The sequence below is a fragment of the Galeopterus variegatus genome, unplaced genomic scaffold (genome assembly GCF_000696425.1).
Source record: "Galeopterus variegatus unplaced genomic scaffold, G_variegatus-3.0.2 Scaffold1453, whole genome shotgun sequence".
In the NCBI taxonomy this organism is placed as follows: domain Eukaryota; kingdom Metazoa; phylum Chordata; class Mammalia; order Dermoptera; family Cynocephalidae; genus Galeopterus; species Galeopterus variegatus.
In genome coordinates, this window is record NW_007727564.1 from 265,390 (window position 1) to 287,143 (window position 21,754).

The window sequence follows — 21,754 nt, forward strand, 5'->3', positions numbered from 1 at the left end:
CCGCTCCCTGGGTGGGGGGGGTGGGGGTGCAACACTGAGGGTTGCGATCCCATTGCCGGACACGAAAAAAGACAAAAAGGAAAAAAAAAAAAAAGTTCATGGAAAAATAGAATTAAAAGATAATATGAATCTTTTCATGAACTTTTTGAAGTACCCTTCTATCTTATGTTGCTGAAGTCGTCAAGATATGTAGTAAAATCAGTTTTTGGTTAATAGAAGTGTACAAGTAGGTTTATTTTCTGTGATACTTACTGTATTTCTAAAAAATTGGATATATGAGTAGAGGTAGTAGGGAAAAAGTTTTATAAGAACAGTAAAATGGTCTGGCTGGTTAGCTCACTTGGGAGAACGTGGTTCTGATAACACCAAGGTCAGGGGTTCAGATCCCTGTACCAGCCAGTCACCAAAGAACCCCCACAAAAACAAACAAACAAAACATAACAGTAGGGCCGGCCCCGTGGTGCACTCGGGAGAGTGCGGCGCTGGGAGCACAGCAACACTCCCGCCGCGGGTTCAGATCCTATATAGGAATGGCCGGTGCGCTCACTGACTGAGCGCGGTGTGGTCGACACCAAGCCAAGGGTTGTGATTCCCTTACCGGTCACGAAAAAGACAAAACAAAAAAACATAACAGTAAAATGACTCATTACAACCATTTAATATCCTAATGAGGAAAAGGCAGTTCTCCCCTATTACAAAGGATATTTTCAGTGGAATTTGAGAACTCTTACTTAATTAAATAGTGTAATAAAATATGTTAATAAATTTTTAATATTTATTTCTGTCTTCTAGGCCTTCCTTAAGTTTTCCCATGTCTCAATGGACTCCTGAATATAACGAGCTCTATACCTTAAAAGTGGATATGAAGAGTGAGATTCCTTCTGATGCACCAAAGACACAGGAGAGTCTGAAAGGGATCCTTTTGCATCCAGAGCCCATTGGGGCAGCCAAAAGTTTTTCTGCAGGAGTTGAGATGATTAATAATAAAGTGGGGAATGAATTCTCTCACTTGTGTGATGATTCTCAAAAACAAGAGAAGGACATGAATGGTAACCACCAAGGACAAGAAAAAAGTGTTGTGAGAAAAAAACGGAAAAGCCAGCAGGCTGGCCCTTCGTACATGCAAAATTGTGTTAAAGAGAACCAGGGAATATTAGGATTGAGGCAACACCTAGAAACACCAAGCGATGAAGATAATTCCTCTTTTAGTGATTGTCTTTCTTCTCCTTCATCTAGTCTGCATTTTGGAGATTCTGATACTGTGACTTCAGATGAGGATAAAGAAGTCTCTGTAAGACATTCCCAGACTATTTTGAGTGCAAAAAGTAGAAGTCAAAGTGCACGGTCCCAAAAGTGGCCTCGGACTGAGACAGAATCTGTTTCGGGTTTGTTAATGAAAAGACCCTGTTTTCATAGTAGTTCATTAAGGAGACTTCCATGCAGAAAGAGATTTGTAAAAAATAGTTCCTCACAGAGGACACAGAAACAAAAAGAGAGGATATTACTGCAGAGGAAAAAACGAGAAGTGTTAGCCCGAAGAAAATATGCATTGCTACCCAGTTCTAGTAGTTCCAGTGAAAATGACCTCAGCAGTGAATCCTCTTCCAGCTCATCAACTGAAGGAGAAGAAGATTTGTTTGTTTCTGCTAGTGAAAACCACCAAAACAATCCAGCTGTTCCCTCAGGTAAAAATGTTTCTTGAGTAAAACATGGAAGCTATTGCATTGTATTCGTGCTTATTTTCTTGTGTCTGTATCTTAGCGATGTTGTATTTGGAAGGAATTAACTTATTTTTAAGCCATATAAAATACCAACTGCAGTATTAAATCATAACTGTAATTGTATTATAAAAATTTAAAAAACTTCCAGTGTCAAAAATAGAATTTTTTTAGCCTAACCATTTACATCATTTTATACATATTAAATTATATTTTATATGAGTTGTTGATTTATTATAGTTTTTTTCCCTGTGGTGCTTCTTTAATATGTTTAACTTTTATGAATACTTTTTCAGATGCCTATGTATTTTTTCACATTCAACCATAGTAAGAACAATTCTTTTTTTTTTTTTTTAAAGATGACCGGTAAGGGGATCTTAACCCTTGACTTGGTGTTGTCAGCACCATGCTCTCCACAGTGAGTGAACCGGCCATCCCTATATGGGATCCGAACCCATGGCCTTGGTGTTATCAGCACCACACTCTCTCAAGTGAGCCACAGGCCGCCCCGTAAGAACAATTCTAATCAGTAAAAACTGCTTAATATTTTTCCTTTCAGTACACTGTTCTCGTTGTTTGCTGTTACTTTGTTATATTCTTTATAGCTAAAAAATAACTTCAGGTATTTGAGTGCTAACTTTTATTGTAATACTAGGACCTGTAAACTTTTAGTCCTGACAGTCCTCCCTAGAGCATATGAGTCATCAATTAAAATTTAATCGATAGGGGAATAGCTCACGCATTCTCATATTCTCTCTCTCTCTCTCTCTCTCTCTCTCTCACACACACACACACACACGCACGCACGCACGCACAGTAAATGTTATACAGTATTTAAGTAGAATAAGTTTATGTGCAGACAGTCCTGAAGTATAATTATGCTCCATGTATACAAACCATCCTAAGATAATGCATCATTTTTACAGTTGTAATTTAAAGGAAGTTGTCAAAGTGAGCATTGAAGAGCTAAGTCTGAACTAAGGGAAAAAGTTAATTTCTTGTGGAATCTGAGAATGGGGGATAGGGAGAGCTTTTTAAGGGACTAGAATCATGGTTTCTAACACTGACAAAAAACTTTCCCAGTTTTTGCCTAATGTCTTGCCTGGCAAGTGTAGAGCCAGCTAGTCTGTTGTTCACATGTACCATTCTTCCTTTTTCTTCTCTCCTAAATGAGGCCCTTTCTTTTCCAAGACTTCCTTTACTTTTCCATTTTATTTTTCTATCCTTTCCAGAACCCTAAAACCTTGTTCTTAGTTAGAGGCTTAGCCATGTTTAACAGTTCATTTTTTTAACCTACCCAAATACTTAAGAGTTCATTGAGATCACCTACGACTGGTTGTAGTGTACAGCACTCATTCCCTGCAGTCTCATGAGAAAGAGGTGAGCGTAGGAGTTCTCTTGAGTTCATTTTTTTAACCTACCCAAATACTTAAGAGTTCATTGAGATCACCTACGACTGGTTATAGTGTACAGCACTCATTCCCTGCAGTCTCATGAGAAAGAGGTGAGCGTAGGAGTTCTCTTGCTTAATTGTCACCCTTTTCTTAGGTGGTCAGAATGTAAAGACTCTAGTTTTGGGAGAGGGAGCAGCAGAGCCCAATTTCTTCTTAAAATTAAAGAGGCAAGATAATTGGTGATTTGGAGCAGAAGCTCTAATATTTGTGGGACAATGAGAATATAGCAAGTGAAGGTCAGTATCAGTGTCTGTTTCTGAGAAGGAAGGAGCTCATGTATTCTCAAATATTCAAGGTAAATGCAAACAATTCATTTTTTTAATCTTGTTTAATGCTTATTGTAGCATGTGGATTTTTACTTTCTTGGCAGAATTACATTATTTTCAGAGTTTATCTCTGGAAACACAAATCCAAGTATCCCTGATGTTTTCTGGTTTCTAGATAAGTGTTTTTTTTAAAACTAGTTTAAAAAAAAAAAAGACCGAATGACAATGTTCACATAGTGTGGAGTTTAAAAAGTACCAAGAAAACATAAAATACGTAAGTTTTTCTTCTCTTCAAAGATTTCAGTCTTATTATCCAGAAATAATCACTGTTAGCAGTTTCTTATCTCTTTCAGAAAATGTGAAAGCATATACAAGGATAAATAAATAATGTGGGTCTTTTCTTATCAGTGTTATCTCATTCTTTTTAATAGTTTCATAGTATTGCCTTTATATGGATCTTCCATAATTAACCAGATTTTGTTGATGGATATTTGCTGCATTGATTGCACACATTTTTGCACACATGTGCAAGCATATCATAAGCAGTAATTTCTAAAAGTATATCGGAGGGTATATGCTTTTAAAATTTGGGAGTTCTTATTACCAGAATGCCCTCCAAAGAGTTTGCATCAAGTTCCCCATCAACAATGGATGATGATGTCATGACGATAATAAAAATACCTAGCATTTGTTGAGTATTTACTGTGTGCCAGTAAAGTTCTAAGTGTTTTATGTGTATTCTCATTTAATCCTCCCAACACTCTTATGAGGTGGATTCTATAACCATCACCCTGATATTACAGATGAGCATTTGGAAAACCATTTTAGAATGATTTATATTTAGAATAAACTGAAATATTGATGGGACTTTGCTCTGTTATCAAGAAACCTCATCTCTTTCAAGGAATTGACTTCCTTTAATCTCCTAAGAGATAGGATTTTCTTTAGACATATTTTGAATTCTGGCATTAATAGAAGTACTATATTGCCATGTGAAGTGACTTGCAACAAGTTGTACCTAATTTAGATGGTAGAATTAGAACTTGGACCCAGGCTTTCCAACTGCCAAGTCTAGTATTTTTAGTGTGTGTTAGGATAGGGATTGGAATGTCAACTTTTAATTAGATTTATCTAATAGATGTTAATATGATTTGTGTGGATGGATATAACTCTAAGGCACAACAGTTGTTGATAATTAAGTGGTTTACTAAATCACCTAAAAATTATTTTAAGTCAGTATTTTACATTGTTTAACAAACATCAGTTAGTTTGTTATAATCAACAGATTTCTGGGAAATATTTGCCTCTTGCTTTCCCATTATTAATTGACTTAAATTTATTAGGGGTTTCTATTCATGCATAGAAAGCCAAAATGATATGTCACTTGGGTTGTTAGCAAGCTTATTGGACATTGAGTTATTCCCAGTTGCCAGTTTGGCTGAGAATTTATGCATTCTGTTTTGTTCCATATAATATTTGTCAAGAACTTCACATATTTTAAAATAACCTAATAGAAGCTAGGTTTCAGAGTAGATGTTAATTTAATGATATGTTTCTGTGAATCTATTCAGCAAACTTTATCTGAGCTGCTGCTCAACTTTTTATTTTATAACACTAAAGCTTTGGTTTTCTAATTAATTGTGAATATGAAGACTTCCTCATATTAACTTTTCAATTAATATATATTTATAGATTATATCTCCTCCAGACTTGAAGGAAATGCAAATACTGTATATGCTCTTAAATAAGAGAGCCTAAATATATCAGTCCTATTTTCCCACTGAGGAGAAAATAAATTTTCAGCTGTCTTGAAATATAAACTTTTAGGGCTGTTAAAATAGTCATATGTCTTATAATTAAATTATTAATTTATTTACATGTAAATATTGAATGTATGTTAACTCAGAAGTAGTGCCCATTATTGCCCACTATTATACCTACATTTCCTGAAAATAATTCTGTTCACACAGTTAGGAACCTTTTTTTTTTTTAAAAAAAAAAGATGACCGGTAAGGGGATCTTAACCCTTGGCTTGGAGTTGTCAGCACCACGCTCAGCCAGTGAGCTAACTGGCCATCCCTATATAGGATCTGAACCCGTGGCCTTGGTGTTATCAGCACCGCACTCTCCTGAGTGAGCCACGAGCTGGCCCTAGGAACCATTTTTTAAGTCATCAAACACAGTTCTCCCCATATTATCCTCATCTACTTTATGTGGGACATAGCATTTGCTGACTCCATACATGACACTGTCACTGGAACTTTTATCTCAAACTACAAATTTCATTTTACCTATAGTAGGACTATTTCTTTTTTTTTTGTTTTTTTTTCCTTTTTGTCTTTTTTACTGACCGGTAACGGGATCGCAACCCTCGGTGTTACGCCTGCACCTCGCTCAGCCAGTGAGTGGGAACCGGTCTCCACATGGGATCTGAACCCTCGGCGGGAGCACCACCGCGCTCCCAAGCGGCGCACTCTCCAGCGCGCCACCGGGCCGGCCCTATAGTAGGACTATTTCTAAAAAATTATCCAGTACATAATTGAAAATACTGCATTGACTTTTTTAAGTGTTTTTAAAGTTTGGTTAAAAAGATAGCCAACCCTTGGAATTGTAAAATCCTAATACTAGGAATTATATCTAAATCTGAGAATATTCCTTTCCCTCTTTTCGTAAAAATAACGTTGATAGTTTTTTTCTTGGCTTTATGATTTATATGGACGTTTTCAGGCATACTCAAAAATGGAAGCATACAGTGAACTCCCACATATTCATCATCTCACTTCAGTTTATTAACAATCTGCCATTCTTATTTTATCTTTCACCCCTCGTTTTTTTTTTTCCTGGAGAATTTCAGAACAATTCATAGACATAATTTCACTCATAAACACTTCAGTACATATGGTGGTGTTTAATTTGTTTCATATACCACATATTTAATGCAAACTGGTAGTTTGAGTTCAATTGAAAAGCTTGATTAGATTCAGGTTCAGTTCAGACAATACTTCATTGGTGATGCCATGTACTTCCTGTTGCATCACATACTAAGATTTATCAGAGCGTTCTGGTGGTGATTCTTCTGTTATAAAGTTCCCCATCAACATTTTATGTAATGTTTTTTTAGCTGTTAATGATCTTGTGCAGGTCCATGATGTCACTAAGTGTTGCAAAATATTGATTGTCTGACTCTTTTCATTCTGCTTACATTTATTAGCTGAGGTTTTTCAATAAGGAAGAACTCTTCATCAGCTAATTCAGTCCATACAGGAAAGGCAAATGCTTGGTTCTTTTCCTTCGTTTACTCCTTTTCAAAATGAGTTGCTACTCTAGCAGCATCTGAGGAGGTTTTATCATTTTCAAGTATCATTAGAACTTATGGGTTTTAGTATATTTGATGTGTTTCAGTCTATTGGCAGTATTTTAATTTTTTTTCAGTGCTTAACTCGTTTCATCTTTGGCCAGTGGGAGCATCTTCATGTTGGGTCTTTGTCCTTTTGATACCACTCTAGTAGTAGTCTTTGATAACTTCCTTATTCTCTGGTATAACAAGATGGTGCAGATTCACCTTATACATTTCTTGCCCCAAACCTGGAAACAGCCATTTCTTTACATACCTCTAATTTCCTTTTATTGGGAAGTGATATTTTAGAGATTATAAGCTGGGAATTAAAGGTGTTTTTTGCTCTACTGGGCTGTCATTGCTTTTTGGCTTTTTTAATGGACAAAGCTAGGAATGTAGAGATTTTTGAATATAGATACAGTATTCATATTTATGTGAATATTTTCATTTTAAGTTTAGCATTATGGTTTTTATGTAAGTTTTGTTTTATATTTATATCTCTGTACTCTTATGCCGAAAACCTTGGTTCTTAACAATACTAATAATTTATTTATTTGCTTTGTCCTATACATACTATAAGCACATTCATGTAAATGAACTAGTTTTAAAATAAAAATATTTGCAATTATTACCAAGAGTAATTCTTTTTTTTTTTTGTCTTTTTTCCGTGTCCGGCAACGGATCGCAACCCTCAGTGTTGCCCCCGTACCGGACCGGGGACCGGCAACGGGATTGCAACCCTCGGCGTTGCTCCCGTGCCTCGCTCAGCCAGTGAGCGGGAGCCGGTCTGTATGTGGGATCCGAACCCTCGGACGGGAGCGCCGCCGCGCTTCCCAAGCGGCGCACTATCCAGTGCGCCACTGGGCCGGCCCCATACCAAGAGTAATTCTAATGAATACAATTTAAGATTTGTGTGTGTGTGTGTGTGTGTGTGTGTGTGTGTGTGTGTGTCGAGGGTGGGGGGGGAGTGTCTTTTTTGTCCTTGGCCAGTTTTCTGTGTGATTATGCCACCAATTTAATATGCATTTAGGTTCACTTGTTTCATGTTTATTTTTTTTTTAAAGTTTCATTTTGCTTTTTAATTATATAAAACATTTATCTAGCTTCAAAGTTCACATTTTAAAACAAGATATGTTCACTGAGGTCTAGCTTTCTATCTCTGCTCCCTCTTCCTATCTTTTCCTCCCTCATGGATAACCATTTTTATTAGTTTTTAGTTTTGGTTCTCTCATTTTTTTCCTCTTCAAATATATAAGCAAATATGTGTGTGCGTGTGTGTGTGTGTGTGTGTGTGTGTGTGTGTACACACACACCCTTATTTTCCACTTCTCTTACTCAAGTCTCTTTTTCCCCTTATATATGTTACTGTTGGCATATGTAGAGATACTGTAAAAGAATGATAGAATTTATATGTGTATATTTCTATATACTGTCATCGCTCTATTCTTTTTTTTTAAAACAGTTTCACCATAGATTGTTCAGCCAGTTTCCTATTGATGAACAGTTTGCAGGGCTACAAGTAGTAGCACTGCAATAAATAGCTTTTTGTATATGTCATTTCTTATTTTTTGCCCGTGTGTCTTTGGGATAGAATTCCAGAAGGAGATTGAGTCAAGGATAAATGCATATTTATTTTTGTAAGATGTGGTCAAATGTTTCTCCATAAGGGATTGTAACCATCTCTCATGCCCAACAGCAAGTATAAGGGTACCAGCAATGTACGAGGGTGCCTGTTTTCCCAGAGTCTGTCCAACAGAATATGTCAGATTTTAGGGCTTATTTATTTTTCCATCTAATAGGTGAGGAATAGTATATCTACATTTTAAATTTGTATTTCTTTTTTTTGTGTGTGTGTGATGTATAACTTTTCATATGTATTTAAACCTTTAGATCTTTTGCATTTCTTTTCCTGTGATTGATCTGTTCATATCTCTTGCCTATTTTAATAACAGGATGTTGGTCTCCGTTTTTCTGCCCATTTTTAGGAGCTCTTTTACATATTAGAGAGATAAATCCTATATAATACACAAATTTTCCACAAATCTGTCCTTAGTTTCTTGGCTTTTGTTATTTTTATCATGCCAAAAATTTTTTTTATAAATCACATTTATCAACTTTTATCCTTATGCTTCTGGATTTTGAGTCATAATTAGGAAAAATTTTCCCACTCCAAAGTTAGAACAGAATCATCCCATTCTTTCCACTACCCCTTGTATTGCTTAATTCTTTTTTTACATTTGAAGCACAGATCCATTTGGTGTTTATCCTTGTGTACAATATGAAGAATGGGTTCAACTTTTTTTTTTAATGTGGCTATATAATTGTCTCAAAACCAATCATTAAAATCTTTTTATTATTGACTTGAGATGCCACCTTTGTCATATGTTAAATTTCTGTATGCATTTGGGTGTATTTATGGTATTTTCATTCTGTCCCATTGGTTTATCTGTTCATACAGTAGAAGAGCACTGTTTTAGTTATAGAATCTTTAATGTTTTTCTGGTTATTTTTGCTTGTTTCTTCTTCCAAGTGAACTTTATAATCAATTTGTTTATATAAGGATGATTGGGAGACACCTGATGGTGTTTTTATTAGGATTGTAATTGTAGATTAAATTAGGGAGAACTGACATTATAGATGATTATACAGATTATAGATGCCAAAATCTTGCCTGTTGTGATTATGCTTTACTCAGTTTTTATGTATTATGTTTAACTTATGCATGTACAGTTTCTTTTTAGAAAAATGATGTTTAAGAAATAGAATAAGTGCCTAAATTAACTACTCATATAACCTTTATTACATAGTCTGTGTTCAAAAAAAGTTATATAAATTGAATTTTAATGCATTAGCAAAGTTGGCTTTGTATCATTTATCATTGGGCCTTGAATATGTCACGTTTGTATTTGGCTTTGCCTGGTGTGTAACATCGGTAATGTTAGGTTTTTGGTTTTTTTTTTTTTTTTTTTCAGGCTTTTAAAGAAATTTCGTATACATATACATGGAGAGAAATCACTAATAATGTTGATATGTAGATGTAGCTTTTCTCCATGTAGATTGGTAATGTCCAATTAATGGGTTAAAATAAGGGAAGTTAAAAAAAGAAAACAACTATGACTTTATACATATAACACTTCTAATTCTAAATGTACTTTTACCACCATCAGCTAATTCTATACTTGACAATTTTAATTAACAACAAATAACATGTCTGCAAAGTGGATCGTTGGCTAGATTGATATCTTTAGGGTCCCTTTGTACTTCTACCTTAAGCTGCGTCATGTATACGATTATGGAGCAAGAGTTGGATAGTAATTTGGGAATTGAACCTAGAATATTATTTTAAGTAGCCATTTGAGGGCAGTTATTTTTTTTTTCTACCTGTAAAATATATTTATGCTGTTAAAAATTCATTCTTCTTCAATTTGTCTATATGTGTGATCTTTGCCACTTAGAAACTACTTCAGAAATTTGCACCTCATAATTTTTTATCTTAATTTTTTCTAATTGATGTAATGTTTGCAAATATTTCAAAATGTAAATACCATAGTTTTAAATATTTAAAAAATAACTGTTTCTCCAAATCAGATTATCTTTTATTGTCTCAATTGTTTACCCATGCCTGCATTGTTACACTCTGGATTATTGGAGAGTATGTTGCAGATCTTTGTCAAGGGCTTGTACCTCCTCCAGGTACTGGCTGGCTTTTCAAGTAGTGGAGATATTTGATGATGTAGAAGTGTATTAAAGATGAAATTCCAAGTTGCCAAGTAATGACGGCTTCAGTGAAGGAATGTAGACTGCATGCATTCCACAATGGCAGGAAGGTTGAACCGTTTATTGTCATTGTGGTAAGCAAAGAGTTCGGTAAGAGTTGGATACAAATGAATATACAATATCAATGGTATACCTTCATACTAACAGAAAATATGAAAAAGGGAGCTCATTTACAAGAGCAAGAAAGAGAATAAAGTGTCTAAGAATAATCTTAATTAGGAGTATTTTGAAGAAAATTTTATAGCTTTATAGAGAATTACATTTGTAATAAAACCAAGCCCTGCAATATTGATATTGGTAGATGGCAACATATTTCTTAGGTGAAATAATATGTATTGTAGGGATGTCGGGGTTTCATTAGTGTTGCTTAATGCCAGGCAATCCAAATCTCAGGAATTTTTCTTTCCCCTTGATTTTATAATTCTGAAGAATAATTAGAAAAACCTGAATCTGCTAGGTATCAAAATAGAATTATTAAGTCTGGCTGGTTAGCTCTGTTGGATAGAGTGTGGCCTTGTAACACTAAGGTCAAGGGTTTGATTCCTCATACCGGCCAGTCACCAAAAAAACAAAAATAGAATTTTTCTAGGTCTTTCAACAAACAGTGCTGGGACAATTGTTTATTCATATGCAAAAAATATGAATTTAGACTCGTTGCCTCTTGTTAGACACAAAAATTAACAAAATGGATTATAGGCCTAAATTTAACTTCTAGAAGAAAGCATAGGAGATTTTGTGGATGCCAGGTAAACACGAGCATCTCTAGGAACCAGGCCAGAGGGGAATGAGAAGACCCATCAGATCCTGTGGATTTGAGCCTCTACATTTCTAAACCAGGATCTCAAAATGCATTGTGATTCCTGTCCATTGGGCTGTAAGGTTTATGTAGGTAATCTTGGAAACAATGACAATAAGACTGAATTGGGGCAGGCTTTTGGCTATTCTGGACCACTCTGAAGTGCTAGAAACCCTCCGGGCTTTGTTTTTATTGAATTTGAAGATCCCCAAGATGCAGCTGATGCTGTCGGAGAGCTGGATGGAAGAACACTATGTAACTGCCGTGTAAGAGAGGAACTGCTGAATGGTGGGGAAAAAAAGTGGGAATCGTGGTCCACCTCATTCTTCGGGTTGTTGCCCTCAAGATGATTATCATACAAGGAGTCCTCCACCTTGCTGCAGATCTCCAAGAAGAAGAAACTTCTCTTGCAGCCAGAGCAGGTCTCTTTCTAGAGACAAGAAAAGAGACAGATCACTGTCTCAGGAGAGAAATCACAAGCCATCCCTATCCTTCTCTAGACCTTGTAGCCAGTATAGGTCAAATGAAAGGAAATGGAAGATCAGTTTGCAACAGAAAATACAGGAAATATTGTACAGGAAATAACTTTATTTGACAAGAGTATGTATAGAAAATTCAAGTTTTGTTTGAGACAATACAGGAAATATTGTACAGGAAATAACTTTATTTGACAAGAGTATGTATAGAAAATTCAAGTTTTGTTTGAGACTTCATAAGCTTGGTGCATTTTTAAGATGTTTTAGCTGTTTGAATTTGTCTCTTGGAACAGTGACACACACAAAGGTATAATTCTCTGTAGTTTGAAATGGATCATATGAGGTATGTAATACCAAGAATTGTTACTTTACAATGTTCCCTTAAGCAGAATTGAATTTGCTTTGAACTTTAGTCTTGTGTAGACTGATGATAAACCTCTAAATCCTGCCCAGCTAAAGTGTGATTTTTTAATATAGAAATAAAACTGGTAAAAATTTAACTAAGATTTATTTTTTTCCATAGCTGGGATATGCTACACAGCTATAGGTGAACAAAGCAGTCTTTAAAAACTGCCACGAACACAAAGCCAGTAGGTAAAAATAAAAGCTGCACCATTAAACTAAATTAGAAGTTTTTAAAAAATTCAACTAGTCTTTATCCTGGGCAGAGGTTGCCTAGTTGGTATAGAATCTGTTAAGTTTCAAGAAAGTTTCCCTTTGCTTTACGTCATAAGTTCTTATGTGATTACTATATATGAACACATAGCTGTTTATAACATTATTTGGAAATTTTCACAATACCAGTGTCCTGTCAGTTTAAGGCTGCATTGTAGAGCTGAACTTTGAGTTACTGTGTAAGATTTTTTTTTTCATGCTGTCATTTGTAATATGTTTTGTGAGAATCCTTGTGATTAAAGTTTTGGTTACAAAAAGACAAAAAAAAAAAAACAAAAACAGAAAACCTCAAAAATATCACAGGAGAAAATTTCAGTGACCTTGGGTTAGTCAGAAGTTGCTTAAATATGTCAGCAAAAGTATTATTCACAAAAGAAATTGCTTAGTTGGACTTCATCAAGATTAAAGGCTTTTAGGCTTCAAAAGACACCATTAAGAAAATGAAAAGATATGCTACAAACTGGGAGAAAATATTTGCAAATAATGTATCTGATTACATTTGTATCCGGAATTTATAAAGAAGTCTTACAGTTCAACAATAAGACAAAAAGTCTAAATGGACTAGAGAATATGTGGACAAAAGAATAGACATTTGACCAGAGCAGCTGATGAAAAAGTGTTCAATATCAATAACTAATAAGATATCACTATGCAAAGAGTCTTCAAAAAGTGAGACAATAATAAGTATTAGCAAAGATGTGGAGAAACTGGAGCCTTCATTTTCCTGGTGGGAATGTAAAATTGTGCAGCCACTTAGGAAAACGATTTAGCATTTCCTTAACAAGTTACACATAAACTTGCCATAGAAACCAGAAATTACTTTAAGTATTTACCCAAGATTTAAATGAAAGCACATCTGTGCAAAGGCTTATACACAAATGTTCATAGGAGCTTTATTTGTAATATCTAAAAACTGAGAAAAATCCAGGTGTTCATCAACAATTGAATGGATAAACAAATAGTGTTATATCCATACCATGGGATACTACTCAGCAATAAAAAATAATGAACTATTGGTACAACACCACAAATAAATCTCGAAGTAAATACAGAGTGAAAGAAGCCAGTTTATGTGATATATGACTCCACTTATGTAAAACTCTACAAAATACAAACCAATCCGTAACGACAGGGAGCAGATCAGTTGTTACAGCGGTGTAGGGGTGGGTGTGGGGGATGATGATTGACTGAAACAGGGCTTATGAGGTCTTTGGGGGATTTTGAAATGTTCTGAAACACTATGTGTAATTAGTTCCGTGGGTTTTTTTTTTTTTTTTTTTTTTGAGAAAACTTTCATTTTGACAAATATATTTATTTTTGTAATGAATTTCATAGTCTTCAAAATCAAAATCAAATTTTTTGTCTAGCAATAATTTTTTTTATTATGATAATAATAGTAATATTACCATATTATTAAATGACAGGCAGATACCCTTTAAATGACTTTTCTTTTTGTTTCTAGGAGGTATTGATGAAGATGTTGTTGTGATAGAAGCTTCCTCAACTCCTCAGGTCACTGCCAATGAAGAAATTAATGTTACCTCAACTGACAGTGAAGTGGAGATTGTAACAGTTGGAGAAAGCTATCGGTAAGATTTTAATTCCCAGTTGTATATTTGAAGTTTTAAATATAAACATTTAAACATATTTGTGCTGTAGATATTTGTAATCTTTTCTTTTTTTCTTTTTGAGTCCTGATTTTTGAGTATGCATATAGAGGTTGAGTATCTCTTATCTGAAATGCTTGGAACCAGAAGTATTTCAGATTTTGGATTTTTTTGACTATGGAATATTTGCACATATATGCTTGTTGAGCATCTGTATTAGTCCGTTTTGTGTTGCTCTAACAGAATACCTGAGACTGGGTAATTTATAAAGAAAAGAGGTTTATTGCTTACAGTTTCTGAGGCTGAGAAGTCCAAAGTCCACCTGGTGGTGGTGAGAGTGATCCAGGGGTCTCACACTGCAAGATGGTGGAGCTCTCAGAACCATGCCCCTGACCACCATTTTTAATCCATGCATTACAGCATGGTCCTACAATGCAGTCATCTCTTCAAGGCTCCATCTTTCAATTACTGTAATAGGATTTCCCACCCTGTTAACAGTCACAGTGGGGGCTAAGTTTCTAATACATAAAACTTGGGGGACATAATTCAAGCTTCAGTGAGTTTTGGAAGTACATAATTCAATCCACGACGGCATCCCTAATCAGAAAATTCAAAATTCTCCAATGAGTGTTTTTCTTGAGCATGGCTTTTGAGCATTATGTTGGCCTGCAAAGAGTTTTAGATTTTGGAGCATTTTGGATTTTGGATTTTGGGATTTGGGATGCTCAACCTGTACCAGATTAGTGGTTTTCAAACAAAACTGTATTAGATTTACCTGGGGAGTTTATAAAATAAAGATATATTGTTGCTTAGACCCTATCTCAGAACAACTGAACTAGATTCTTAAGGGTTGGTATTTTTTTAAGCACCCCAAATGTGCAGTGAGTTAAGAGTAATTGCTCTAGATAAAGAAGAATTTTACTTAGTAATTTACAAAATATAGTTTGTTTTATGTTACAGTGAATTCATTAACTCTTTTAAAATTTAGATATGAATAATATGCAAATATTGGGGATAGTACTGAAATTCAAAGTGAGATGTCGAAATAGCTCTTTTTGTTTCAATCTTACTTTTTTCGTGATCTTGCTCATCAATACCAGGGAAATTTGTGCTATTATTATGTTAGGGCAACCTAGTTTAAAACATTTTTTGACTTTTTGTTCTTCACTCAGTAATTTCATCTAAGCTCTGAACTAATAACTGAAAGAAAAATCCTCATTGTTTTGATAAATAACTGGAAATGACATTGCCCTTATGCCAGAATCACTTTGATCCCACCCCACTACCCTGACCTCAAAATAAAATCTTAACACTGCATTCATCTTGTGCTTTAGGTGATTATAAATATTTATAATGGTAGCAGTAAAGAGTTGCTCTGTTACATTTGATATACTAAATAAATCTATGGATGAATCTTAATTTTTGTGTTGGAATGAATTTAGAAATGCATTTGTTCGTTGTATTTTAATGTGTGGTGTTCATTTTTAAAAAAGACATTCTTATATCTAAAACATGTTATAGACTCACCTAGAATGTGCTTCTCTGTTTGCTACTTTCCCCTCAGAGTGCTACTCCTAATGGCATAAAAGTGAGCACTCTAATGTATACCTGTTTATTTTAATTTTTAAATGATTTTTTCAAAGTCTGAGGAAAATTGATACTCTACAATGTGTGCCACACTTATCCTGTGACTGTGCCTAGTGCTTGGCACCATAGTGATTAAATCTTTATGAACTATAAGGGCTGCTGAAATTAAGGACGTATTTTTTCTTGTGTGATCATTCAGCAAAGTTCATTGAGTGCCAAGCATTGTGCTAGTCATAGTTTTTAATTCTATTACCAATGCTTCTTTGGAAAAGTCTTGTATGAAGAACTTAAAAGAAAGGTTTATGGGTTTCTGGGGTGACAAAATTTTGTTCTTTATTAATATTTACTGATTTAATATTGATGTCATTTAAGATCTCGTTCAACCCTCGGACACTCCAGATCTCATTGGAGCCAAGGTTCAAGTTCTCATACAAGTCGGCCACAGGAGCCACGGAACCGCAGTAGAATTTCTACTGTTATACAGCCTTTGAGGCAGAATGCAGCAGAAGTTGTGGACCTTACTGTTGACGAAGATGGTGAGTTGGAGTAGTAACAGTGTAGAATTATGAAGTAAATTTGATGAGATGAGATGTCTTAATATGCTAGAAACTCCTATTGCTTACTGGCATATGTTATAAAACTACAGGGAAATTATCAGATTTCCTGATGTTATTTTTCAATGGATATAATTTTCTTTGTTTGTAAAAAGTGCCTAAAATTCTTTTGGTAGTTATTTTCTCAGGGAAAAAAAATATTTTTACAAGTGGAATTTAAGCTAACCTCAGACTTACCTATTAGTTTCATTTGTAATATTATCATCATAATTTAACTTTGTTTTGAAAAGTAGAAGCAGCACTTTTTAAATACAGACAAGAGAAAAGCAATATAACTGAATTTTAAATGATTAATGGTTATTTGAAATGTCTAATTTTACTTTTAAAAGTTATGTTATCCTTTAATATTACTGGTACCTTTCGGTGCTGCTTAGCTTTTGTTTTGTTTTAGCTTATGGCTACACCCAAGTAAATGAGGAAACAAAGCTTGCTTTATTTTTTTAGGTATATGTGTTATTAGTCAAATTTCTGTAGCTTATAACAGAATACCTGAAACTGGGTAATGTATAAAGAAAATGAAATTTATTTCTCACAGTTTTGGAGGCTGGGAAATCCAAGGTCCAGGGGACATATCTGGTGAGGTCGATGGGGGCTCTGTACAGAGTCCTGTGGCAATGCAGGGTATCATATGGCGAGAATGGCAAGAGCATTTTCATGTGCTCTCCTTATGAAGTCACTAGTCTACACCCATGATAACCCATTAGTCCATGAATGGATTAATCCACTCATGAGAGCAAAGTCTTTACAATCCAGTCACTACCTTTCAAATAACCACAATCAGATTTCTCACCCTTTTAACACTACAATTGAGATCAAGTTTCCAGCATGTGAATTTTGGGGGACACATTCAACGCATAATATTCCTCCCATGGCCCCCAAAATTCATGTCCTTCTCTCATGTAAATACATGCATTTTAACTCCAAAGTCTTAAATTGTTTCAGTTCAAAAGTCCAAAGTCTCATCTGTGAAATCAGTTAAGTTATCTACTTCCAAGATACAATGGAGGGACAGTCATAAGACAGAAGTTCTCATTCCAAAATGGAGAAATGAGCCAAAAGGAAGGGGTAACAGGTCCTAAGTATATCTGAAACCTAGCAGGAAGGCATTAAATCTGAAAGCTGGAGAATAATCTTCTTTGACTCCATTTCCTGCATCTTCTGCACACTGGTGAGAGGGTTGGGTCCCCAAGTCTTTGGGCAGCTCTGCTCCTTTGGCTTTGGCTCTCCCAGGTTGGTGCTGCTTGTTGATAACTGTACAGTTCTGGGGTCTTGATGGCAGTCCCACCCACAGCTCCACTATGTATATCCCTGGTGGGGGTTCTCAGTTGCAACTCCAACCCTACATTTCCTCTTGGCATTGTTCTAGTGGAGACTCTCTGCAGTGACTCTGCCCCATGACAGATATCTTCCTGAGCCGCCTGGCTTTTCCATACATCTTTTGAAATCTGGGTGGAGGCTACCACGCTTCTTGCAGTCTGTGAGCTAGTAGACTCAACACCACATGGATGCTACTTCCAGCTTGTATCTTCTGAATCAGCAGGTCTAGCTGCACCTGGGGCTAATTTAGCTGTGGCTGTAGCAGCTGGAGCAGCTGGAGTGCTGGGAGCAGCATCGCAAGGTGGCCCGAGGTAGCAAGCCCATGGAGGGTGCATCTGGCCAGCTCCCTGTGATCATTCTGTCTTCTTTGGTAGCTGGGTCTGTGATGAAAGGGGCAGCTTTGAAGATCTCTGAAATGCCTTCAGGGTCTTTCTTCCATTCTCTTGATGATCCCATCTTTCTGTACTAATCTCTTTAGCAGACAGTTGTTGGGCTACACCTTGGTTTCCTTTCCTGAACACACTTTTATGTGACTAGGCTGTGAGTTTTCCAATTTTTTACCCTGTACTTCCCTTTTAATTATAAATTCTGCCTTTATGTCATACCCCTGCTTCCATAATTCAGCATAGACCGTTAGAAGTAGCCATGCAGCTGCCTGAATGCTTTGCTGAATGGGAATCAAGTTTCCAACACATGAATTTTGGGGGGCACATTTGCTGCTTAGAAATTCCTTCTGCCGAATACCCTGGTTCATAACTCTTAAGTTCTGCATTCCATAAAGCCCTTTGGCATGGACACCATACAGCTAAGCTCTTTGACAGTCTGTAACAAGGGTGACCTTTGCTAAAGATTCAAATAAGCTCCTTCTCATTTACATCTGAGGCCTCCTCAGAATTGCCTTTACTGTCCATATTTCTATCAGCAGAATCTGGTTATCACTACTTAACCAGTCTTTAAGACCTTCCAAACTTTCCCTGGTCTTTTTGTCTCCTTCTGAGCTCTCAATAGAATTGCCCTTAATACTTCATTTATCACAATCTAGCCTTTTTCTAACCTGCTTCTCCAGATTTTTCCAGCCTGTGCCCATCCCCCAGTTGTGAATCTGCTTGTATATTTTCAGATATTTGTTATCAGCAACACCCCACTTCTTGGTATCAATTTTCTGTAACAGTGAGTTTTCTGTTGCTTATAACAGAATACCTGAAACTGGGTAATTTATAAAGAAACAACATTTATTTCTTATAATTTTGGAGGCTGGTAAGTCCATGGTCTAGGGGACACATCTCATGAGGACCACCTTCTGGGTGGAAACTCTCTTCAGGGTCCCCTGGTGACACAGGCAATCACATGATGAGAGTGACATAAGCAAGAGAGTTAATGTGATTACTTGCTCTCCTTATAAAGCCATGAGTGCCACTCCTGTGACAACCCACTAAACCATTAACCTAGGATTAGGGCAGAGTCCTCAAGATCCAGTCATCTCCCAAAGGCCCTACCTTTCAAATACTAGAATCAGATTTCCCACCCTCTTGACACTGTTATAATGGGAATCAAGTTTCCAACACTTGAATTTTGGAGGGCACATTCATCCCATAGCAATAAGCAATTAGCATATACATTTGGATGTATTGTCGTCCAAAGTAGTGTTCCATATAGACTAACTGTGCCTAAGGAATCAGCATACCACACTGAATTGTATAGAATAGTTTATACTCTCATTCTATATTACATTAAGAGAGTCCTTTTTTCCAGATGTAATTGTTGTGACAATGCTTTGGATGTATTCCCATTGCTTTCAATTGTAAGGAATCATTTTACATTCAGATGTTGGAAGTTTAACTCATTCATAAATTGAGTCTCTGAAATTTCTTTTACTTTCTGCTACATAAATTTTAATTCCTATTAAAAAGTACTGAGGAATATTAATATTTGAAAAAATTTCTTTTAAAAACATGCAAAAAGGCATGGAAAAGAGATTAAAACAGATGCTAAAATTCATAACTAATGTTTATTGATTACTATGTGTAAAGCATCATATGAAGCGCATTATAAGTGTGATCTCAGTTCATCCTAATGACAGTTCTATGAAGAAAATTCTGTTACTTTCCCAGTTCTACAGATGAGGAAATGGAGAGGGGTTAAGTGACTTATCCATAGTCATACTGTCAGTGCTGACATCTGAATTGCTATACAAGGGTGACCCTAGGATTCCATACTGTGCCAGAGAAGGTACAATTTGTAATACTGTTCTGACAGCCTGTGACCATATATGTGGGCATAGCAGAGGAACTTTTACTTTCTTTTTATTCTTTTCATTGTGATAGATTAGAAAACTTAAATAGTAGTTACCCAGAAAACTACTCAATCACCTAAATTACTAGAATATGCATATGTGTTGGATTTTTTAAGCGTAATAGTCATATTTTAGTAACATGTCAGTTTGATGTTGCAGTTTACCTTTATGAAAACTTTCTTTACTGTATATTCTTATTTAGAGAGTTTATATTTTTAAAATTTGGTTATTTTAATAATTATGATAAAAATGTTAGCTTGGATTAAAATGTAACTCTTTAATTTGTTTTGAAATGCTAAGTAGATATTTTGTATTTTTTAGAACCTACTGTAGTACCAACCACTGCTGTGAGGATGGAATCACAAACTACTAGTGCTTCCATTAACAATTCAAATCCATCTACCTCTGAGCAGGCCTCTGATACTGCTTCAGCTGTCACAAGTAGCCAGCCTTCCACAGTGTCAGAGACTTCAACTACTCTTACAAGCAATAGTACAACTGGTACTTCTATAGTAGGTATGTAAAAAAGTGGGGGAGGGTGACTTTTTGTCATTACTTTTGTTAGCAAAAATATTACTGTTTTTAAGTTTAAAATTTTAGCTCTATTAGCAAGAGTGTATCCTTATAGTAAACTTCATATGTGAGCAAAGTAACATTTATTAGACTTAGTGAGTTCATATTTGAGTTTGTGTGCTATATGTAACCAAAGTATTATAGGTCAGCTAAGAGAGTTTGGGGAGAAGTAAATGGCTGACGCCAAAAGCATGAACAAAAGAAAAAGCGGTAAGTTGGACTTGATCAAAATTTAAAATTTTTGTGCATCAAAGGAAATTATGAAGACAGTGAAAAACAGCCTACAGAATGGAAGAAAAATATTTGCAAATCATACATCTGATAAATGTTCTGGTATTGAGAATATGTGAAGAACTCTTAAATCTCAAGAACAGAAAGATAACCTAATTTTAAAATGGGCAAAGGACTTGAATAGACATTTTTCCAAAGAAGTTATACAAATGATCAAGAAACACAGGCAGAGATGCTCAACATCATTAGGGAAATGCAAATCAAAACCACAGTGAAACACCCCTTCACACCCACTTTGGTGTCTATAAATAAAAAACAAATACACAAAAACAGAAAGTAACCAGTGTTGGCAAGATATAGAGCAATTAGAACCCTTGTGAATTTGGTGGTAGGAGTGCAAAATGGTGTAGCTACTGAGGGTGACACTTTGGCAGTTCCTCAAAAATTTAAATATAGTGTTACCATATTACCCACTAATTCTACACATAGGTATATGCCCAAAATAATTGAAAATAGGGACAGGAAATTTAAAATTTTAGATGTCCATTTTCTCTATATTTGTTGTTGCTGCTGCTTGTTCTTTTGCTGTCTTATTTAAGAAACCATTGTTTAATGCAAGATGACAAAGATTTACTCCTATGTTTTCCTCAAAGGGTTTTACAGTTTTAGCTCTTATCTCAAGTTACTATGTTCCAATTAGCAATGATATCTCTGTCTCTCTCCTATCAGCTGTCTAACTGAGCCTTAAACTAGCTTTCTTTCTCTTTGGACAATGGTATAGGGATAGGAACTTAATTACTTACTAACAGACACCATAGACCCTATAGCTTATAGATTAACTATATCACTATTAATAATGAATCCATATTATATTTTCTATCACTTTTTGCTTTTACTAGTGTCTCATTTAATTCTTATAATATCCTTATAATTTCCATTGAGCAGATTGGAAAACTACTTGTGGCTGGATTAGGAAAGGACTCCTTTTTCTGGAAAACCGAGGGTAAAATTGAGAAAAATCCTCAAGGAGATT

At 35.4% G+C, this 21,754-nt stretch overlaps 1 protein-coding gene across 7 annotated transcripts in view; it reads left to right on the forward strand.

The window, feature by feature from the left end:
• The window catches only part of RNF111 (ring finger protein 111), an 84,588-nt gene that overhangs the window by 35,664 nt on the left and 27,170 nt on the right, over positions 1 to 21,754 (forward strand). For all 7 annotated transcript variants that reach the window (XM_008577121.1, XM_008577123.1, XM_008577124.1 and 4 more), the window contains exons 2-5: positions 793 to 1,685; positions 13,962 to 14,088; positions 16,066 to 16,229; positions 20,239 to 20,433. In XM_008577121.1, coding sequence (XP_008575343.1) covers positions 812 to 1,685; positions 13,962 to 14,088; positions 16,066 to 16,229; positions 20,239 to 20,433 — 1,360 coding nt within the window. In that variant the 5' untranslated portion in view covers positions 793 to 811. The remainder of the gene's footprint in view (positions 1 to 792; positions 1,686 to 13,961; positions 14,089 to 16,065; positions 16,230 to 20,238; positions 20,434 to 21,754) is intronic.